The following is a 23,344-nucleotide window of genomic DNA, read 5'->3' as shown; positions in this document are numbered from 1 at the left end:
TTTAACAAAAAACACTGCACACATGGCAGAGACATAGACAATCAAAAATGGTTCACACACACACACACACACACACACACACACACACACACACACACACACACACACACACACACACACACACACACACACACACACAGACACGCATTGGACGCAGTGAGAATGACAGAAGCAGCTGCCGGCGTGATCTGGGGGTCATGTTAGATCACAACATGGAGGAAAAAACAAATTCTTTCACCCAGGGGGGGGGGGTCTCTGAAGTGAGTTAGTGGATCACATGGTTATACAAGGATCAGTGTGTGTGTGTGTGTGTGTGTGTGTGTGTGTGTGTGTGTGTGTGTGTGTGTGTGTGTGTGTGTGTGTGTGTGTGTGTGTGTGTGTGGTCCCATGACATGCTTGAAAAGTTGAACTTTTCTCAACTTTCGAAACGAGCAACGGAGGCAAAGCGACGGAACCACAATGCAGTTCGGCAAAGCGTGACGTCGCCCCATTCAAAATCAATGGGAAGCTTCTCCGTTGAAGCACGCTGCCGTGTGGATGTACCGTGAGTGTGTGTGTGTGTGTGTGTGCTCAGGCTGAGCTCCGCGGTGTCTCGCTGTCTCGCAGACCCCACGCAGCAACCAGGAAACGACACCAGTAATCCAGCTCACCCTGTCCGCTCCTCGAGCCTCAAAGGGCGGAGCAGCGAGCCCCGCAACGTCCCGCCCACACGGCACCCAGACCCCACGCAGCATTCTCGTCCGTTTGTCATTACTGGTGTCATTTTCTGGTTGCTAACAAACGCCATTGTAAAACATAAACACTGATGTTCTGCTGTAACGGTGGTGGACTCATCAGAACAGAGTGGGCGAGCTGACCAATCAGAGCACAGTGGGCTCACAGGGAGGGGGGGGGGCAGGAGCTCCAACAAGCCGTTTAGGACAGAGTGAATACACATATAGATGCTGTTTGAGAAACCAATGTGAGTTTGGAACATTGAACAATGTAAATCTATTCTAGTAGACCTCGACAATGGAATTGGGATCAGTAGAAATGGCCATGACATGATGGAGCCTTGAAGTAGATAAATATTAACCTTTTTCAGACGGGGATACTGGTTTTTATTTTTCTTTGGGGATTTTCAGGTAGCTATACGAAGGTTTACCTGATTAGGGTGAACTTACCATCATATATTGTATAATTTGCTTTAAATAAGTGAGCCTGACAAGTAATTTAAATTTGGGAATATAAGTGTACTGATTATATTGGGAAAATAGACATAATATTTATCCTTAAGTTAAAAGATAACCAAAACCAAACTATTATACTCCTTTAAAATGGGGGGGGAAGTGAAAAATATATTAGGTTAAATTACCTCGGCTAAAAAGAGCAGTTTTAATTCATGAAATATTTGTTATTCTTTTTTTATTTAATTACATTTGTCTTCATGTTAAATAATAAGTGCTTCTGGATTTAAGGCTTCTGATAGGGATTGTAACTTTCTTTAAAATTAGGGTAAGGGTTATTTATACTTTATGTAAAAACATGAGTTTGTACAGTGGAATAAAATACTGTGTATTGTACAGAAGAGAAAATTAGGAATGTTACTATTGTGTGTACTGCTCTAAAATGGAAAATGGAAGAAAATGTGTGTAAGGCTAACAACCACACCTGGCAAATGTGTGTGTGTGTTTATCAAACATTACGGATTTTTTTCAATTTAGAAAACGGGACAAATGACAATTATTGAAAGAAAAATGTTGCTTATTTTAATGTGGATGTATTTGAATTGAGCTGTATGTATAGAGCAAACAGGCAGGCGTAGGTCCAAAAAATCACTCAAAAATCATTCATTATCTGAAATACCATTAAAATAGTTCCATTTAACTACACTCTGGGGTGTATTAAAGAAATACTAGCCCTTTCAGTGCAGCGCGAGGAGGCTTCATTAATACAAATAATGTCTCGGCATTGGAATTTTTTGCAGGTGTGATTTGTCTTCATCTTTAATGGTATGGACTAATTAAGAAAGCAAACAGTGTGAGTGTATACGTGTGTGTGTGTGTGTGTGTGTTTGTGTGTGTGTGTGTGTGTGTGTGTGTGTGTGTGTGTGTGTGTGTGTTTGGTTGAAGCGTGTTCACATCTGCACGCCAAAGTGTGTGTATCAGCAGGAGTGTTTGTGCACACCACAGGTGATTAGAGTGCTTGTACTTTTCCAGAGTGTGCGTGTGTGTGTGCGTGTGTGTGTGTGTGTGTGTGTCTAGGTGTCTCCTCATTGGCTGAATTATTCAAGCTTGGCAAACTGAGCTGACAAGACTATGAGTGATCCTGCACGTTGTTATTGACTTAGACTTTATTTATAGAGTGTGTGGTCCCCGCTGCAGACACGATTAATCAGAAGAATGTTATAATTAGGCTTAATACCCCTCAGGCTGCATGAACACACACACACACACACACACACACACACACACACACACACACACACACACACACACACACACACACACACACACACACACACACACACAGAAACAACACTATGTGAACATGAACATAATGTATGAATGCATGTGGTGCACAAACACACACACACAGAGTGGGCCCTGTGTGTGTGGATGGTGGATGGGTTGCAGAGGTTTTTTGGAGAGACTGTTTGTCCAAATCGCTTTAAGGCTTGTTCTCATTGGAGAGGTTGTTAAACAAAAGTCAGTTTGTTACAGTAGCGGGGGTGCAGGGGGGGTATTAATACACACCAATGCAGATGTCCGGGCGTCTGTGAGAAAGCCTGTTGTGTTCAGTGTCCAATCCAATGTCTTTGGCCTATTTTGGTTGCAGGGTTCACATGAAAAGTACACATTTGTCTCCGAGTGTATTCTTCTGAAGAATCACTTTGTGTTTCTCAAAAATAAACACAAAGACTCTATTTCGTTATTAATGGCCATCGGAGGAACTGAAATGAATAAAAACACATGCGGCTATTTTCAGAATTTTTATTTCATTATAAATAGTAGTGATAATGCGCTTGTACACATGACGTTATGTCATATCGCTTTGTCAAAATAATACAACAAATATATCAAAGGAATGAAAGGACTGGTTCATTCTAACATAGACAGATGTACAACACAAGCTTATGAAGGCGCTCCGTTATTCAGATGGAAAAGTATTGCCACTCACTTGTACATTGTGGGAAATTGTACATAAGATAAGATAAGATGGACTTTTATTAATCCCTCGTGGGGAAATTGTTTCTCTGCATTTGACCCATCCTAGTGTTAGGAGCAGTGGGCTGCCATATAGAACGGCGCCCGGGGAGCAGTGTGGGGAACGGTGCCTTGCTCAGGGACACCTCGTAGCACTTGGTCTTGCCGAGACTTGAACTGGTGACCTTCCAGTTGCCAAGCCAAGTCCCTATCGACTTCGCCACCACCGCCCCATACATACATACAGAACATTTGAGACAATAAATATGTCTGGAATGCGTTACAAACCCTAATTGTTGTTTAAATGCAAAATGAAAACATAGAAAAAGGTCCCAAGCAACACAAAAATATAAACTTAAGTACAGTTTTGGCTTCGTCATTCCTGGTGATCTTCTGTTCACATTCCCTTGATTCATGATACACTGACACTGTGCTTTACAGCGGTGTTAACAATGTTTCTGAGTTGTTTTTGGACAAAGTCACATGTGTTGTTCCCAAACTACACCCAGAGAATGAATCCATACTGTTTCGTAAGACTTTAACAAGTGTGATATGATATTTTGACTTCAGGTCAGTTGGGGGAATTATGTTCTTTCGTCAAAACTCTAACAGTTTCTCAATTGTTTGTCGGTCATGACTCGTGAGTTATTTGGCTTTGTCAATCCTTGTGATTTTCTGATTACATTGGGATTACCTCGTGTGCTTTGAGAGCATAAACAATGTTTCTGATTTGTTTTTGGACAAAGATACATGTGTTGTTCCCAAACTACATCGAAACAATCATTCCAAACTGTATCGTAATACTTTAAGAGGTCAGATCGAGGTCGACTCAAAGAGACACTTTACTTCTGGTCAGCTGGGAGAATGAGTGAAGTCAAAACGCTCTGGGTTCCTCAGGCATCTTCTCCTCATGACTTGTGACCTGGTGGTGCAGCTTTGGCTTTTTACTGGTGATTTTACGATTACATTAGCATTCCCTTGATTCATGTTTTAAGTCCTAAAAATGTGGTCCTCAGTGTGCTTTTAGAGCGGCATTAACAATGTTTCTGATTTGTTTTGGACAAAGACACATGTTGTTCCCAAACTAGATCGAGACAATAAGTCCAAACTGTTTCGTAAGACTTTAACAGGTACGTTTGATTAATTTTAATATTGTTTTAAAGGTTGAGGTCGACTCGAAGAGACACTTTACTTCTGGTCAGTTGGGAGAATGGCCGTCTTCAGTCAAAAGCTTTGGCTTTTTCATTCCTGGTGATTTTTCGGTTATATTGACATTCCCTTGATTAGTACACCGACTAACATCCTTACAAATGTGGTCCTCAGTGTGCTATTACAGCAGTATTAACAATATTTCTGATTTGTTTTCGACAAAGTCACACGTGTTGTTCCCAAACTACACCCAGAGAATGAATGCGCACTGTTTCGTAAGACTTTCGGAGGCAACATTGATGTTTTTTTCAATGTTTAATGGTGCGTTAGACTACAAGATATATGATATTGCACTTCTGATCAGTCGGGAGAATGGTCTAAACTCTTGGTTTCTCAAGTGTCTCTCGGTTTACTTGTGACCTGGTTGTACAATTTTGGCTTTTTCATTCCTGATGGTTTTCTGTTTTCATTGGCCTTCCCTTAATTCATGCATTTCCTTACAATACGCAACATGTAAGTCCTGACAAATGTGGTCCTCAGTGTGCTATAATGGCAGTTTTAATAATGTTCCTCATGTGTTTTAGACATAGTCCCATGTGTTCATCCCAAACTAGACCCAGAGTTATAATCCAAACTGTTTTGTAAGACTTTAAGAGACACGTTTCTCATTGTTTTTACGAGGAGTTAGGGTTAGGATTAGGGTTCTGGACTCTAAGATACATGATATTGCACTTCTGGTCAGCTGGGAGAATGGCAGTCTTTAGTCTAAACTCTCTCGGTTACTCAAGTGTCTTTCGGTCGTGACTTGTGACCTGGTGGATTTTTCTCGCCGGGAGAAGATCTTTAAAGGATTTTAAACCCTGTGATCGATCTTGCTTATCCACCCCCCCCCACCCCCTTTTCCCCTTCCTTTAAAGACATTTCTCCGCCGCCCTCCTCTCCTGCTCTCTCATCTGTCATTTTCCCTAAAGTCACCCCTTGACCTCCTCCGAGGTCCTCTCTAAAAACTACAAAAGGCCGGGATCCCTGCCTCACCGTCCGAAACATCAATGAGACAGAAGGAGTGAGACAGAAAGGCGAGAGGAGAGGGGGAGACAGAGGGGGGAGGAATGTGTGAATGAACTTTCACTGCAGTACAGCTGTGGTGTACATTAGAGTCTCTAACACAATAAAAAAAAAACTCAGATTCTCACGTTTGTTTTTCTCTCTCTGTGGAATGTCTCTCCTTGTGTGGGATGCGGAGATAAATTATTTTAAAAAATCAACAAAGCCCTTTTCTTTTCCCCTTTGAGCAGATATAACTTGGGGATTAAATTGGAGATACATGACATTTCATACATGTGGCCCTAAAATATGTAAACATGTTCCTTTAAGCATCGCCTCAAAGGATGGCAGATTATGACGTAGAGATTTGGGTTTTGCTTTGCTCACAAACACCCCAGAGTCCATGGATATTGTTTTGGTCACTAAAGTGCCTCTTCATGGCTCTGTAGACGCTCAAAGCTCCACATCACCGACCCCATTAAGCGCTGACATCTCCGCCGTCAATGAATAGTTTTTGTTCGAAATCAGTCAACAGTTTTTGGTCTGATATTCCTTCTCGTGGTCCCTTCTTTTTTTTGTCCATTTCTCCAACAAGAATTAAAAAATATAAAGTCCTTTAGTAAAGAAAAGTGTCCTGGTAAATAGTAGCAAAATAAAAATTTGGTCCAGATTTGAAAAGATTCCCATCGCTGTACACATAAATGTCCCTGTGTGAAGTCTGGAGCTCTGGATCAGGTGATTTCAGGCCTCAGATAAGAAAGGGCACCTGTAAAGAAAAAGGACGAAACGTTTGTTAGTTCACTTGTGAAAGCATATCTAAAATAAATACACGGTTAAAACATTTATTTTCACGTTTCCCCCATTTTAAAGGGGTTTAATAGTTTGGTTTTGATTTTCTTTTAACTTGAAAAGTAAATATTATGTTTATATTGCCAATACAGTCAGTAAACATGTATTCTTTATTGAAATTACTTGTCAGGCTCTCTAATTTGGGGCCATCCAAGAGATGAATGGCCCCAATACATTTCAGGCACATGTTTTAGCTTGCCTTCGACATATGGCTACTGTTAGCATAGCATTTGCTAACAGTGGTTTGGAGGGTTATGGCAATGAAGGACTTTGATTTCGAAAACAAAGAGTAGTGCGAAGATGCTTTGATTTAATAAAATACACTCAGAAGCCCCCGTCCACATGGAGATATCATCTCCATGTGGACGGGGGCCTTAGAGTCATTGCGGGCCTATTGATTTGAACACGATCCGTGTATCCATCATTTCCTGGAGCCTATACTACGAATCAGGATTTTCATTTAGCAAGCTAACTTCAGGGATTTCCAGTCCTACGAAGCTGGTTCACTTTTTAGCAGGCTAGATAACTTATGGAGCAGGATAGGTTCCAGGATAAGAGATCAACTCAGTGAAAGCACCGCCTGCTGACCAATCAGAGCTCAGTGTGCGGAGGAAGTCCAGTTTAAACTGCCGTTGCAGGAAAGACGCACTGGAAAAATCAAATGTCTTGGTTATGATTTAGGATATTTGCATTTTTTGTGTGCGACATCACACAACTCCATCCAACAACATTTTTATCAAAAAAAGTAATATTTTATTTAGACTTGTTATGAATTATACGTTTTGAAATTTTGATTTCCCTCCATACTGCTTTCAACCCTCCTCTACAAAGCTTGCAACATGATTCTAGTACAAAACCTCTGAATAATACAATGTGTGTATTGTACCTAAGTTGTACAATTAAATATTTGTTAGGTCGAAACATACTTGAATAACCATAAAAAAAAAACATCCAATATATATTTTTGTTTACAGAATGTAGCTGATCCCTGAAAGCAAGAAGTTCCTTCAATGTACTGATCACAAAACCCTTGTGAATTATTGGCATTAGATTTGACATCCGATTTTCTGTATGTCCAAAAATCTGATTAATACAGATATTCATTTCATGGCCACTTATTTTCAAATAGTTTGCTGCCATATTTTCTTCTCCCCTGACTTTATTTAAAGCAAACATGCATACGAATAATATAGCAATAATAATTTCCTTTGGCAAAGATTAAAACGTAATTATAACACCAAACATTTAAGATATGGTCTACGCATGAATAAAGAAATGTACAGCATGACATCCAAAGAGGTCTAACTTGTCAAACCATACCTCCCTATAACAAAACCTTAATATGTTCATTATTTAAGAAATGAAGTCACCATTTAGATAGATTCCTACTATAGGTCAGTTCATCCAAATAAGGCTTATGTGTTGCCAATATTTCGACAATGTGACGGGAAGTTGCGTGCAAAAATGTCCTGTGAGACAGCAGTCACTTTTCCTACGTCAACATGCTACATTTTCAATTTTGTGTGGGTCTTAATGCATCGGTGGAAACAGACGACAACAGTCTTGGAAACCTTTTGGTTCCTTGACAAGTCCTGGGAACTTTAGGTGGAAACCTGGTGCAATTGACAGGTAACCGCAACAGTATGGCCAGCTTAGCAACAGACACATTAACATACTAAAAAACAAACAAGTAATTCATGGATCAGCACTGTAGTTTCCGAGAGGCTTTCCAGTGAGAGCAATGTAGTCTTAATTTAAAAACTGCTTCCCTAAGGTCTTTAAGGTCCTGCTACTATTTACATGCCCCCCCCCCCCCCACTCTATTTTTAATCCCTCACACACACACACTGTTTTTGTTTTCTTTTTTGTCTCCATGTATATTTTGTAATTTGTCTTTACTTGTAAATTCACCTTCTTCCAGAGGTGGGAAGTAGTGGAGTGCAAATACTTTCTTACTGTACTTAAGTACATTGTTCTGGTATCAGTACTTTACTCCACTAGTTATTTTTCTGACAACTTTGTACTTTTACTTCTTACATTTTGAACACAGGCTGGTTATTTTAGTTTTAATCTGTGTTTGGTGGCGTGATCATCATTATTTAGGCCCCACATGGAGACGAAACGGAGACAAAAACGAACCGAATTCGATATCAAAAGAGTCTTCCGTCCACACGGAATCGGCTCAAGAAACGTGTCCGTCCACGCAAGACCGCTCGACCCGCTGGAGACGCTGTAGTACATATGCCGGGCCTGTAAGTGGCGCTGTACTTCCGCCACAAAATACACCAAAAGCAGCGAATAAGAGCGATGGCGATTATTAATATTATTATTATTATTATATTATATTATTATTGTTGCTGATGGTTGTGGTAGAGGAGCTGTAGATTTTGCACTGAAATCTGTATCATGGTCAGTAGCGTCTGGAGCACGAAAGCAATCCTGTGATCCGCCATTGTTGTTGTTGTTGGCGAAACGCATCAGCAATGACGCGGGGGTGAGCAGGAGAGGTGGAGAGTCGGTGCTATGACGTCATCGTTTTCAGGGAATGATCGTATAGCCACACGGAGCCGCTTCGTCCTCAGACCTACCCACTTTGGGAGCCGTTATCAACGTGTATCGGATTCAGGCTCCGAATCCACGTTTCCGTGTCGGCCTTGTGTGGACGAACCGTCTATACGATAGAGAACGTTAGCGGATTCAACTGATATCGTCTCCATGTGGACGGGGGCCTTAGAGTCATTGCGAGCCTATTGATTTGAACACGATCCGTGTATCCATCATTTCCTGGGTCCTATACTACGAATCAGGATTTTCGTTGAGCAAGCTAACTTCAGGGATTTCCGGTCCTACGAAGCTGGTTCACTTTTTAGCGGGCTAGATAACTTATGCTGAGCGGCTAGCCTGCGCCGGAGCAGGATAGGTTTCCAGGATAAGAGATCAACTCAGCGAAAGCACCGCCTGCTGACCAATCAGAGCTCAGTGTGCGGAGGAAGTACAGTTTAAACTGCCGTTGCAGGAAAGACGGCCGGCCAAAATCACCGACTGTGTGAACGTGAAAATGAATAGAATATCACCTCCCATCTATTACAACTATTATACTATTATTATACTATTATGTTAAGAAAGCTTAATTAAATATCTGCCACAACATAACCGGATCAAAGTAACATTACGTAGCCTGCAGTCCGCGGCACTGTGAGTGCAGACGTCGATGTGTCCCATTATCATTCATATCACATCATAATGTATCATATATTTCCTTATCTGAGTCAGCTGAGCCGTATCTGGCCGTGCAACACTCACAGTGTCACAGACTGTATGCAGAAGTATTATTTTAACACATTAAGTTGACGAAACACTCGAGACAAATGTAATTAAAGTCAGATCGTGTCTTAGACGGGGCAGTGATATCATAAACCTGTTAATGTACGCATTCAAACGCTTGTTCTGTTACCAGCTGTATTCACCTTGCAGGTGCAGCTCTGTGGCTTTGATCCTGGATAAAGTGTTTACGTCATGGATGTTTAAAGTTTAACTTCTTCATATGTCTAATATTATAGTTCACTTTTCATTCAGGAAGTATGACGCTGCGCTGTCAGTACGCTTCTCCATGTTTGTGATTGGTCGAATGCTCCAGATACCACCCCTTTCATGTGAACGCGCACCTAACTAGATAGGACACGAACGAGTTGATAGCTAGCGTCGTAGGATAGTTTAGCGAGAGCGGCTTTGTTTTGGATGAAGTCAACCAGCTAACTCAAAACATATCCAGGATATGTTGAACTAGATTCGTAGTATAGGCCCCTGGTCTTCTCTAAAGAAGACCAATGGAAACGTTGTCATGTTGCCGTTGTTCAGCATGGAAACATTCATTAGCTAACAATGACATTGTTGTTCTATTAATATAAAGGGAGGTCAGGTACTCTTTAAAGCAGCTGCTAGTTATGGGTACTTTTTACTGAAGTACATTTCAAAGTCTTTACTTTGACTTGAGTAAAGAAGTTTAGTCAGTACTTCTACTTTCACCAGAGTATTTTTAAACACGAGTTCTACTTGAGTAAATGATGTAATGGTGTACTTTTGCCATCTGTCTTCTGTGTATCTGTGACACTGTACTTGTATGCACTTGTCTTGTAACTCCTATATCACTAAATAAAAACATTTAAAACAAAAAGCTGCTTCCCCAGCTGACCTCAGTCAGAGCACCTGTTTCTAATCGCCGCCCTGCCAGAGGCTATTAGGATCCGTCCACCCCCAGAAAGGACCTTTCCTCTGCTGCTCCAAACCCAACCGCACACATCCAGTCGCACTGATTAATCACATCAAGATGGCCTGTATCGCTGCGGAGGTGTGTGTGAGTGTGTGTGAGTGCGTGTCCTATAGTGGAGTCTAAATGCACGAGCCGCATGCCAGAGGTTTTCAATGTGTGTCGCCCTAATTCTTTATTCTGATCACTTTGAGATATCCGACCGAGATATTCCGTTAGACATTTGCCGCTTTCGGATATTAAGTCAGATATTCATTTGATACGCGCAGAGCTCCATGCAGTCGGGCTCGTTTGGACCGCTGCCACGCTCTTTGAAGGAGGTTTTTCTTCGAGGTTGACACAAGGTCAGCTGATGAACCTGATTGGTCAACCCCCTGCGGACCGAAAATATTGGAAACGGCGGCCGCTGTAATCATGGCTGCTGTGACGAAGAACGACGTTGCCTTCCAGAGTTCGACGGAGACTTGTTTGAAGTTGATTTTAACCCTTAAACTAACAGTAATGTGAAGTGAAAGACCCTCTTACTGCTGGACAGGTAGGCTCTCTCACTTTCTCCTGATGGAAGCCGACTCTACAGTAACCGCAGATCTCAGTATCAGCGCTGTGCTAGATGGAATCAGATCTGCACAATTTACCCCAACACTCGAGACCGCATGATGAGAATCCAGAAAAAACTAGCCGAATTATCGCTACCTGCAGAAACCAGGGTTGTTGTAGGCTTTTTTGACATCGGTAAATAGTCCGATATTCATGAATTAAACTGTGTCCTCTGTTTGGGTATGATTTCCTTTCGTTGAATTCTTAAAACTGAAAATAAGTGAAAAACCACAAAAAAAACAGTTAGCGGTTTAAACAAAAAAAATTGAAATATCTCAAATCTTTTTATTTTCATTTTGGAAGAGAGGACTAGTTAGCTTGTGCATTGTCCGCAACTTGTTCATGAAATGATTCAGCTATGGCCGTGTAATGAGCATCAAACAACTTGTACATCAAGCTATGTTTGTTTTTCTTCTGTTCCCCAATTCTCACACTTTTTTGTGTTTCTAACCCAATTTTTATCAAAACTTAAAATGAAATTGCTTTTATTCCTTTTGTTGTGCTCGTCTTTGCATGAATTATCTGTTAAACCTTTTGGTAGTTTTTGATGAGTGAAGAGTATTATCATTGGATACGGTATCTAGTATCGTATCGTATGTTGATTGTGTGTGTATTGTGTTTTATGCATGCTTCAACATTAAGCTGTCTTTGGCTCTTTTCTGCTGTAACAAATGTACATTTCTCCTCTGTGGGACGAATAAAGGTATTCTGATTCTGATTGATGCGGAAATAAAAAGTGAGGAGTCTATTGACCTTACTTTGTCCGTACTGGCCGTACTGGTATGACGCCATGTGGTCCACGGTGTACCCCGGGGAGCTGTAGGAGGCAGGGCAGTAGGACTGGGAGCTGGGCAGCGAGGGCAGCGCCGCCATGTTGGGAACGCTGGTGAGACCCTCCAGACCCTTAATGTGATCCATGCGCTGACTGCAGCTGGCCGACATGCCGGGCTCCAGGCCTCCCGTCAGAGGGGAGATGGCGTAGTCGCTCTGGGGCTGATGAGGCACTCCTCCTGGGTTCAAAAGACCCATCACCTGGTGGAAAAGAGAAACAAGTTGAGGGTTAAATTAGTTGAAAGGTTTATTTATGCCAGAGCAGTGTGAGAGGCCCTGATGTTAGTGAGACATGTAGGGTAGTTGATATACACTTAAAGGGGCAATAAACCAGATTTTGGTTCATATGATTATGAAATAAATTATAATAATAATAGTACAACATTCGGATAGCTTCTGTAGTTTTTTTTTTGGAGTTGTAAGCTGTTTTGTTGAGTTGCCTCTCTAATATGTGACATGTTTAAATCTAGGGATGTCATTGTGAAAGGGAAAACTTAAGAAAAGGTCAATATGCTGGGACATTTTTTTAGTTGTTAATTTTACTGATAATTTCTGATCAGCTCAGACCATTTTGAATATGAAGTAAGCACCACTTAAAATATTTAACTTAACTTGTTTTATTGTTTTATTATGCTTGTGTGCATCTGTATCTAATCAAAACATTTAGGCTCTGAAAACATTTGATTTTTAAATTAATCAATGTATAGATTAATCAGTTGCCTCAATTTCTGATAATCTGGTCATTGAGTTTACAGTGTGCCTCCTGATCTCCCTTTCACAGTAAGGCTCTTGACATTAACACTGCAGCCTACGAGAGAGCATTTTGCTGAGAGGCCACTCAACATAATATCCTACAGAAGCTATCCCCAGGTGGAACAACAAAACAATGTAATACAACAATATTTATACTACGTAATTATTAATACTACCAGATTTTACGATGCATTAATCATGACACTGACATCATGGGTTCAGACAGTAACGTTAGCCAGGCTGCTATGTTATTCATGATGATAATTATATATGATGTGGACAAATCGGACAGCAATTATTAAATGAATGCACTGTGTTGGTAGCTTTGAGAAAAAACTGATGAGATTTGGTTGTCTTTGTGACAGCCTCACCAACAATAACTACTTCAATGGGGATTTTTTTGTATTACAGTGATTGGCCTAACCCTAACCCTAACCCTAGATGTAAAAAAATGTGATTTAGTTTTTACAGACAAGAACAGCATCATATGAGGAATAGAAGTTTTCTTTGTTTTGTTTTTAGTTTCTGAGAAGGCCCTAATATAACTTTTTTGGAAACAAGCACATGACTGTTTGTAATACGTATCAACACACACACACACACACACACACACACACACACACACACACACACACGCTAAAACACACATAGGAAATCCCCCTGTTGAGGAACATCAAAAGGAAAAGCCGGCGCAGACTGAGATAGCAGCAGAAAGGAAGAATTAAGCAATTTGTCTCAGATCCACGGCTCCACTTATTCCAAAATTCCTTTTTGACACTGCTCCAAAAAACCCGTGGCGCGAGATAACAACTCATGTCGGGAAAAGATACGCCGTCAAAGATAACACAGCAGAAATGTCTTTGAGCGCGGCTCTGTTGAATAGATTTGAAGTTCGAGAAATCCGTTAGCTCTTGACCTGGTCTTTATTAGCAACCAGATAATCAAATTTGGGGGGGAATATTCCTTGGCTAGCAAAGGACGGAAAAGCGCCGTGGGCCAAGCGTTTCAACTGGTCTCAAAACAGACGCGAGACCACCGACCCCCTCCTCGACACTCGCTCACTTTACCTGTCCGTCATCAAAGAGCTCAGTAAACCGTTAATAAGACATCCAGACTGTCTTTATCACTTATGAAAGTAGCTCTAAGTGAATCTGCTACCTCTAAATGTATCATATCCCACCTCCTGCTCTGCAGAGCGAAAGGCCTCCAGGCTCCTGCAGTCGCGCTTAATAAGAAGCAGGTACGCTGCTCTTTGGGTCCTCTTTCCCTCTAAGTGACATATTATTATACATCCACACACACACATGGTCCTGCTTAAATCATTTCCCAAGCAGGGGAGGTGAGTGGAGGAGACCATGTTGATTTGGAAAGGGGAGTTGTGTTTCCTCTCATGCCCGGTAACATTTTCCTTAAAAATTAACCTGCGTTTGGAGTTGTTTTAAACAGAAATAGAGTGAGGAAAGGTCTCGGATTAAACGAGCCTCGTGCAGACGTTATGCAGATGACTTTTCATTTATTTAACCAAACTTTCTACCCATAATCCTCATGGTTTCATATTGGAAACCTGCAGTTGCCAGCGGCCTGAATCAGTGCGTCCAGGAGTTAGCAGGAAGAATGTCTGGATGGGGGTAAAACATCTGAGACGGGACACATTCCTGCCCGGCTGTACGAAATATATACAAATAAATTACAGCCTATGCTTTCACGTGGAAGAATGTCGAGGCAAACATTTTAAGAATGCAATCACGAGAGGCTTCCCTCGAGGATATAGAAGAGCGTGGAGTGTGTAACAGTGTTTGTACACACACACACACACACATACCATGTATACATCACTTCAGGGGACATTACATTGACTTACATGCATTTCCTGGAGACTTATCCTAACCCTAACCATGACCAACACATGCCTAACCCTAACCCTTACCCTAAACCTTACCCTTAACCTTACCCTAACCCTTACCCTTAACCTAAGGGTACCCTAATCCTAACCCTAACCAAGTCTTCACCCTAAAATTAATGATCCCCCTTATGGGGACCTCCAATTTGTCCCCATAAGGGAAGCCAGTCCCCACACGTGACTGTGTAAACAGATGTAGGTCCCCACAAGTATAGTAATGCTAGACCACACACACACACACACACACACGACCATGAATACCTCAATACAAGACATTTATGTTTGAAAGCATACATGATGCTTGTTTGAGGACTCGCCAAATGTGATATTATGTCTTATTTAGATACTCAAGACATACTTTCCACTGTTGCTATACTGTATCTACTGTTCATGTTTAGGTGTATTGTTTATTTCATTTTATTTTTAACTAATGTGCAATGCCTTGTAAACATGCTGCTGTCAAAAAAACTATTTCCCAATTTGTGAAAATAATCCTTTTGCAAAAGAAAAAAAATGTCCACTATTTTTGTGTAGCAACACGTCAATTTCTGCGTGACAAACCCATACAGTCTTTTTGAAATCTTAACGGACAACTTGACGTCAGTTAAAATGTATACGTGACTAAGACATACAATACAGCACACAGACAGCAGTCTCTTGGTGTTTTTCGACCCACCAATCAATTGATCCTTCTCCCGAAACAGACTTTTTCGTTGTCTTGTTTACTATTAGGTATCATATAAATAGATTTTGTGGGATATACTCATTCAACAAAAAGTCATAACTTCTTTGTGAATAAAATTGCTCCTTCATCCCTGTTCTACTTCTGTGTTTGATATAATAATAAAAGTACAGCAACCAATCTTCCAATCTACACAGAAGGTTGAAGCTTAGCCACGCTGCTCAACCATGACGTGTAAAAGTCGTGTAAAAGATGTGACAAAATCCTCAGCTGATCCTCAAATTGTCATGCAGTGGATCAATTATCTCCACTCTGTGTGTGTGTGTGTGGTGTGTGTGTGTGTGTGTGTGTGTGTGTGTGTGTGTGTGTGTGTGTGTGTGTGTGTGTGTGTGTGTGTGTGTGTGTGGTGTGTGTGTGTGTGTGTGTGTGTGTGTGTCGGTATTCACACTGTTGCTGATCTCTGAGGAGTCAGGCTGTGCCAGGCTGAAATCTCATTTTCTGCCCGTTAGTGTCTCCTCTGTCTCCTCTGTCCTAAACCTCTGTCTCCTCTGTCTTAATCTCTGTCTCCTCTGTCCTAACCTCTATCTCCTCTGTCCTAACCTCTGTCTCCTCTGTCTTAATCTCTGTTTCCTCTGTCCTCACCTCTGTCTCCTCTGTCCTCACCTTTATCTCCTCTGTCCTAACCTCTATCTCCTCTGTCCTAACCTCTGTCTCATCTGTCTTAACCTCTGTTTCCTCTGTCCTCACCTCTGTCTCCTCTGTCCTCACCTTTATCTCCTCTGTCCTAACCTCTATCTCCTCTGTCCTAACCTCTGTCTCATCTGTCTTAACCTCTGTTTCCTCTGTCCTCACCTCTGTCTCCTCTGTCCTAAACCTCTGTCTCCTTTGTCTCAATATCTGTCTCCTCTGTCCTGAACATCTGTCTCCGCTGTCCTAACCTCTATCTCCTCTGTCCTAACCTCTGTCTCATCTGTCTTAACCTCTGTTTCCTCTGTCCTCACCTCTGTCTCCTCTGTCCTCACCTTTATCTCCTCTGTCCTAACCTCTGTCTCATCTGTCTTAACTTCTGTTTCCTCTGTTTCCTCTGTCCTCACCTCTGTCTCCTCTGTCCTCACCTTTATCTCCTCTGTCCTAACCTCTATCTCCTCTGTCCTAACCTCTGTCTCATCTGTCTTAACCTCTGTTTCCTCTGTCCTCACCTCTGTCTCCTCTGTCCTTAACTCTGTCTCCTCTGTCCTCACCTTTATCTCCTCTGTCCTAACCTCTATCTCCTCTGTCCTAACCTCTGTCTCATCTGTCTTAACCTCTGTTTCCTCTGTCCTCACCTCTGTCTCCTCTGTCCTTAACTCTGTCTCCTCTGTCCTCACCTTTATCTCCTCTGTCCTAACCTCTATCTCCTCTGTCCTAACCTCTGTCTCATCTGTCTTAACCTCTGTTTCCTCTGTCCTCACCTCTGTCTCCTCTATCCTTAACTCTGTCTCCTCTGTCCTAACCTCTGTCTCCTCTGTCCTAACCTCTGTCTCCTCTGTCCTAACCTCTGTCTCCTCTGTCCTAACCTCTGTCTCCTCTGTCCTAACCTCTATCTCCTCTGTCCTAACCTCTATTCTAGGTGCAAAGACTTCACGCCAGAAAATTGGCTGTAATGTCTTTTCACTTTCCATTTGTCACACACTCACTTGTCCTCTGTCCTTGTCGAGTCATCTTACTTTCCTCCTCAAACACTGAGAGTACATGTTAGGGTGGATTTATGTCATTGTTTGAAACATGACTTTTTAAAGCTCCCGATGTATTGTGTGAAGCTGGGCGTCTAAAGGGATATTATACATACCGCAAATACTTTCAACTATCTGAAATCCATCTCTAAAAGCAAGTACAGCGTCAAACACACACGTCTTATTCTTGTCAAATAAATGTTCTGCAAACGCACATATTTAGATAGTTAAGGTCAATTATCTTCATCGATTAAATCCACCACATCCTGTAATAAACTGTCCTATTTATGTAGAATTATTTTGTATTTTCTTCGTTATCATCTTCATATATTCCAATAAAATCATATTTTGTTTTTCAGAGTAAATTGTCCTATTCTTAATATATATGTTCTATGTATAATACACCAAAACAAATGTATTGGATGCCTACAAATACTTGGCTATTAACCTGATTCTTCTATTTAAACATTTTCCATTCTATATTTTCTATTTTGTATGTCCTCTTAACGGGTTTATTTAATGCGCTAAAACACAAAGAGAAATTCCTTGAGCGTGCAAACCATCATGGATAAAAACCTCATCCTGAGTCTCCTATAAAACCACATGTTTCTCTGGCTGCAGTCTCACCTGTGGAGAGAGTCCGTTTCCTAAGGAGGGGTTCATGCTGTTGGCCGGTCCTCCAGCGCTCACGAAGCCGTCCGAGTACCCGGAGAAGGAGTGTCGTCCGGAGGCCAGGCAGTACGGAGAGCCTCCTTCAACCTGACCTCCGACCCCTGACCCCTGGTGACCCGAGGAGGGGGGCAGAGGCTGGGGTCGGTGCAGCGTGCTGGGGGGCTCCGACACTACCAGGGAGAGTTAAAACACTTGTGAGGATTCTCTGTTATAAGTTGCAAAACGTATAAGTGGTTGGTGCTGGGATCAGAATGAAGGCAAGGCAAGTTTATTTATATAGCTTTCAACACAAGAGGCGCTTTCACACCGCAGTACTTTTCCCACAAAGGTTCATGAGAACTTAATAATAATAATAATAATACGTTTTATTTCGAGGCGCCTTTCAGGACACCCAAGGTCGCCTTACAGTGCATTTAAAAGTTAAAACAGCTAAAACAAAAACGGAACACAATTTAATCGAACCGACAAGGCAATACAGCAGCATAAAAGCATAAAACAGGCAAGACAAGAGTGTGGAGTGACGGAGTGAGAGGAGGATCCGTGATAGCAGGTTGAATGTGTGTTTTACTTCATGAGAACTCTTTAGTCCTCATGAACTAAGTACAGATCGCGTTACACCGGAATAAGTCCCTGAGGGAGGATTAGTCAAATGAAGCCGCTAACGTCACTTCTTCTTCTTCTTCTTTGGGTTTACTGGCAGGCCGCAAACCACTTCACGGCGTATACTGCCACCCGGAGTCCCGGCCGGAAGTCCCCGGAGTTGGGGACTGGCTTCAGTAGAAGCTGCTGGGACTCCCAGCAGCTTCTGCTCTCTAGCAGGGACGGAAAAGGGGGTAAAAAGGTTCTCATGGACTAATTTTAGTACCGGCTCTTTTTGGTGTGAACGCGACAAAAGAGTTCTCATGAACCTTTGTGGGAAAAGTACTGCGGTGTGAATGCGCCTAAGGCAATTCAAGGTGCTTTACAAAAATGAAAGACATTCAGACAAAGGCATTTTAAAACAGTAAAAGATAATAAAATAAACATTAAAAGAAAAAATACATGAATAAAAAGTTACAGTGCAGTTTAAGATGTGAATAGTTCACACAGAGGTTCCACTTTACTGATGAACACAACGGCTCAGTTTCAATTAAAACATACATATCCCACCCTGGCACAGGTGCAAAGCAAAATGGCTAGTAATGCAAACACAATTAAAACGTTAAAATAAAAGAACTGCTGGATTCAATATGAAAAGCAAATGTTCCGACTTTTTCTTATAATCGAAACGTATTTTATGAAGTCTTATATTTATTTCAATTTAACAAATGATTACAAAAAAAAGTTGGTAAAAAATACACTTTTAGTTTTTATTATTCAGCTCAGAAAGCCAGAAAAAAGTGAAAATAAAAAAATTAAAACATTAAAATAAAAGAAGAACAACTGCTGGATTCAATATGAAAAGCAAACGATTAATATACTCGAAAATATTGATTTCTGTGAAAAGTGCTATACTAAATAAACGTATTATTATTATCATCTCAATCTCAATCTTTATTTATTTATATAGTAAGGAAGAACAATTGATTTATAAAGGGCTTTTCGCAGACACTCACAAAGTGCTTGCCAAAGCATTAAAACATCATACGAATGAAGAAGTGCTAAAAACACAATACATTGTGGGAAAAAACAACCTCAGTTGTAAGTGCTGTATAAATACAATATAAAATAACACAATGGGAGTCAAATAATAAAACAATAATACAAACAAGTATTGTCTCATCTCTCACCTTGTGCTATGGACGAGGGGTATCCGCTGTCAGAGAGCTGGTAGCTGGACATGACGGAGGGGGGGAAGCCTCCAGGGATCAGGTGGTTAAACGCCATCAGCTGACTGGCTCCCGCCTGCTTCCTCCACCTCGCCCGCCTGTTGCTGAACCACACCTGGAGGAGGAAGATGCCTTTTAGCTTCTTATGTTATTGAGCCCAGAGGGGCATTCATCGTTCACTCTTATTGCCTACAACGAGCAAAGTTTCTCCGTGCAAAAAACGAAATGTAATCCAAAAAGATGGTTGGCATATAACAGATGTTGTTGGAAATGTGTGTTATGTGTGTGTGTGTGTGTTTTTGTGTGTGTGTGTGTATGTGTGTATCATGGCTGGTTGCTCAGAGTGTGTGAGGGACATGCCGTGTCCATATGGACGGGGATCATGCTGGGCCTGCTCACACTTCCCATATGGAGCCTGTGGAGCAGTGTTTACTGGACTCCCATCAGAAAGAGGAAAGTCCAGATTAGGCCCATGGGAGCAAGCATGTGTGTATGTGTGTGTGTGTGTGTGTGTGTGTGTGTGTGTGTGTGTGTGTGTGTGTGTGTGTGTGTGTGTGTGTGTGTGTGTGTCATTGTGCTTATTGTGTGGAGCAAAAATAGATCAGCTGGTGGGTTTAAAATCTTCAGAGTGTGTGTGTATGTTTGTTTTGCAACATATGTGAGACCCACATATTGAAAAACAACCTGTTCTGCAAGGACGTTTTTGTTAAGGTGTGTGTGTGTGTGTGTGTGTGTGTGTGTGTGTGTGTGTGTGTGTGTGTGTGTGTGTGTGTTGTGTGTGTGTGCATGTGTGTGCGTGCATGTGTGTGTCATCTTGTAAACACCTTTTGACTCCTGATTTGATGTCATGGTTTCCTGTGAAGCAGCGGTTCAATTTAACACCTTTGAGTTTATAAATCCCAACGGAAATCCACCATATGAATTCCTCAAAAGTATTATTTTATCCCTCTTTAGTTTTTTAAAATATGCTTTTTTTGTACACAAGGATATACACAGCGGTGGAATGTTATTATGTGCATTTACTTTACAATTTGAGGTATTTGTACCTGAACACTTCCTCCTATTTCACTACAGCTTTTTGTAACTATATACATTATACAGATTAAAAAAAGTGAAGTGCTTTAACTTTTGGTGAAGTATATGTTAATGCTAATACTTCTGTACTTTTACCTCAGTTAGATTTTGAATGCATGCCTTTTACTTCTAACAGAGTATCTCTAACCTTTGGCAAAACAATTGTTTACTAATTAACAGATGCAACTACTTTGAAATCCAGGCTGAAGACTTTTCTTTGTGCCGCTGCTTTTAATTGAACTATTCACATCTCACACTGCACCGTCACTTTTATTCGAGCACCTGTGTTATTCATGTTTTACTATGTCTTTCATTTTGGTAAAGCACTTTGAATTGCCTTGTGTTGAAAAGTGCTATACAAATAAACTTGCCTTGTCTAATTGAGTACTTCCACCACCTTTGAGTACACAGCATGTGTTGGGAAAATACTGAATGTCCTCTTCCAATATCCGAGTCCACATGATAACAAAGGTATCCCAACTGTAGCTGTGAACATGACAGGATGTGTGATTACCTGGAAGAGCATCAGGACTGTTTGAGGCAGATGATAGCTATGTGATTAACATGATGATTCGGCCTCTATGGAGAGAGACATCAAGCATGCTCATTTCTGACGTGGAGCTAATCTGAAGTAAACATTGAATACTGCTTTCTATTCCTCCATCTTGTGACTGTGTAACTCCCTCTCTTGGATATCAGCATGTGAAGGACACTGTTCAGGAACTAGTTGATGCTCTGTATGTGATGACTCCTTCCATTCTGGAGAGGATCATGGATCCTGAGATTGAAGCTCAAGCCGGGGACCAGGGATCTCTTTCTAACAGTAAGTGTGTTGTCGTACCTGGACCCTGGCCTCGGTGAGTTTGGCCCTCTGAGCCAGCTCCTCCCGGGTGTAGATGTCGGGGTAGTGCGTCCTCTCGAAGGCCCGCTCCAGCTCCTCCAGCTGCTCCGCGGTGAAGGTGGTGCGGCTGCGGCGCTGCTTCCTCTTCAGGGGGAGATCCGGCTCCGACTCCACGTCCGAACCCTCGTCTGAGTGACTCGCTGCAACAACACAGGAGAAAGAAAATACTTAAACATCACTGATGTACACTCACATGTAATGTAATATACTTTTAAATGTTGGCCATGAGGGTAGTAGTGCAATAGGTCTTCATTGTCAGTAAGTGCGTCTGTGTATTGTGTTTGTGCAAATGGTGTATGACTGATGATGTGTATGTATTTTAATGTTTGTATTTGTACATGTATGTCACTGCAGGACGGAGTCCAGAACACATTTCCTTACAGGGACAATAAAGTATAAAGTATTAGTCATTAGTCAGTTTATTGAACATGTCAGAAACAAAAACAAACAATAATATATATATATTCCCTTTTTTCCTTTTTTTTTTTCTCACTCAAATGAATAATTATAACAAAGTACAAAAAACAAATAATAACAAAAAAAACACAATAATAATTCTCAGACAGTCTCTGTATATCGTATCGTATAGACTGCCTTTGCAAAATCTGCTTTTTTATACAAGGCCTCCAAATGAGCTCAAAACATGCCAGACGTTCGCCTTGTTTTCTTTCGTGCAAGAAAATGCATATTGAGAAACCAGTCTAGCAAACATTCATTAAGACGAACAAAAACTGTCATGATGACAATTTTCTCCCAATATCAGGTGTTTTTGACTTGGCTTAGAAACCAGAGGGTTGCCGGTACAATTCCCAACAAATACAGCTCATGGCTGCTGTGCATATTCAGTATGTAATAGATGGCCTTGATCCTGTCTCTATGATGGGTTAAATGCAGAGACTAAAGTCAACGTGTGTGGTGCTGTGTACATTAGATTCCCATGTTGTCTGCTCTTGAAATGTTATAACTTTTTTCCCGATAACCCCACATACACATCTTTAGAAAAGTCACATCCTAAAGTGAACACCTAATATTTGACAGTCTATTAAAGGGCAAAAATGTTGATGTTGTAGACAAACAGATATTTTTCGCTGATATGAAAGTGGATGTAACGAACCAAGAATATCCACTCTCTCTGTTGCCACTTGTTTACTTGTAGTTTTGTCTCCTAAATGTTGTGTTATTTCCTTTCTTTACACACTCCCACACACACACCATAAGGCTCCATCTTCCTCGTGGTCTTGTGGCCAAACAGACCTCCATTCAGAGGAATATTCTGAGCCTGAGGAATAATCCCACTGGATGAGATTCCCAGGGCACCGCAGGGGGCCGGGCGCACTAAAAGCCACACAAAAGGCTAATTTGGATCCAGGGGCCATTCTCTGAGCGTGTGTGTGTGTGTGTGTGTGTGTGTGTGTGTGTGTGTGTGTGTGTGTGTGTGTGTGTGTGTGTGTGTGTGTGTGTGTGTGTGTGTGTGTGTGTGTGTGACACAGTCAGGTGAATGCCGTCGACTTATCTAAAACCAAGCTGTCTGATTTGTCTGATTCATCACAAGTATTCACAATTAGGCGATTTCTGCAGCGACTTAACTGATACACAAATAACAACAAAGATGGACGCATGATACGCAATAAAGTCTGATATTTTAGAACAAGACTTAAGATATAAGTCGTTAAGTCCTAAAGAGATAAGTCAGAAAAAAATAACTGCAAATCCGTAACAACATAATATTTGGCTCTTTTGCTTGCTAAATGAAAATTGTATCTAAATTGTTTATTAACTCAATATATGTGAACTTAAATGTGATAAATCCATACGTTTATGTATTGAAATATTATTAAGTGTGGTTTTTAAGCCTGACTGAGCCTCTGATAGTATTTCTCCTGACAGCTTTTGTGTTTCCACTCTTCATCAGATCAGTAT

The 23,344-nt window shown here is 41.3% G+C and overlaps 1 protein-coding gene across 2 annotated transcripts; it reads right to left on the bottom strand.

Moving 5' to 3' along the window:
* Positions 1 to 2,958: 2,958 nt before the first annotated feature.
* LOC117559502 (paired box protein Pax-3-like) lies at positions 2,959 to 21,564 on the bottom strand (the record flags this gene model as incomplete). Of its 2 annotated transcripts, none has more annotated exon segments than XM_034236296.1 (5): positions 2,959 to 6,144; positions 11,845 to 12,123; positions 17,597 to 17,811; positions 19,411 to 19,564; positions 21,365 to 21,564. In XM_034236296.1, coding segments are annotated over 5 exon segments (866 nt in total), but the record flags the coding sequence as incomplete, so codon positions are not given.
* Between the last annotated feature and the right edge of the window lie 1,780 nt (positions 21,565 to 23,344).

Source organism: Gymnodraco acuticeps, unplaced genomic scaffold (assembly GCF_902827175.1).
Source record: "Gymnodraco acuticeps unplaced genomic scaffold, fGymAcu1.1, whole genome shotgun sequence".
Classification (NCBI taxonomy): Eukaryota; Metazoa; Chordata; class Actinopteri; order Perciformes; family Bathydraconidae; genus Gymnodraco; species Gymnodraco acuticeps.
The sequence above is the reverse complement of the archived record's forward strand: the minus strand, read 5'-3'. Positions and strand labels throughout refer to the sequence as shown.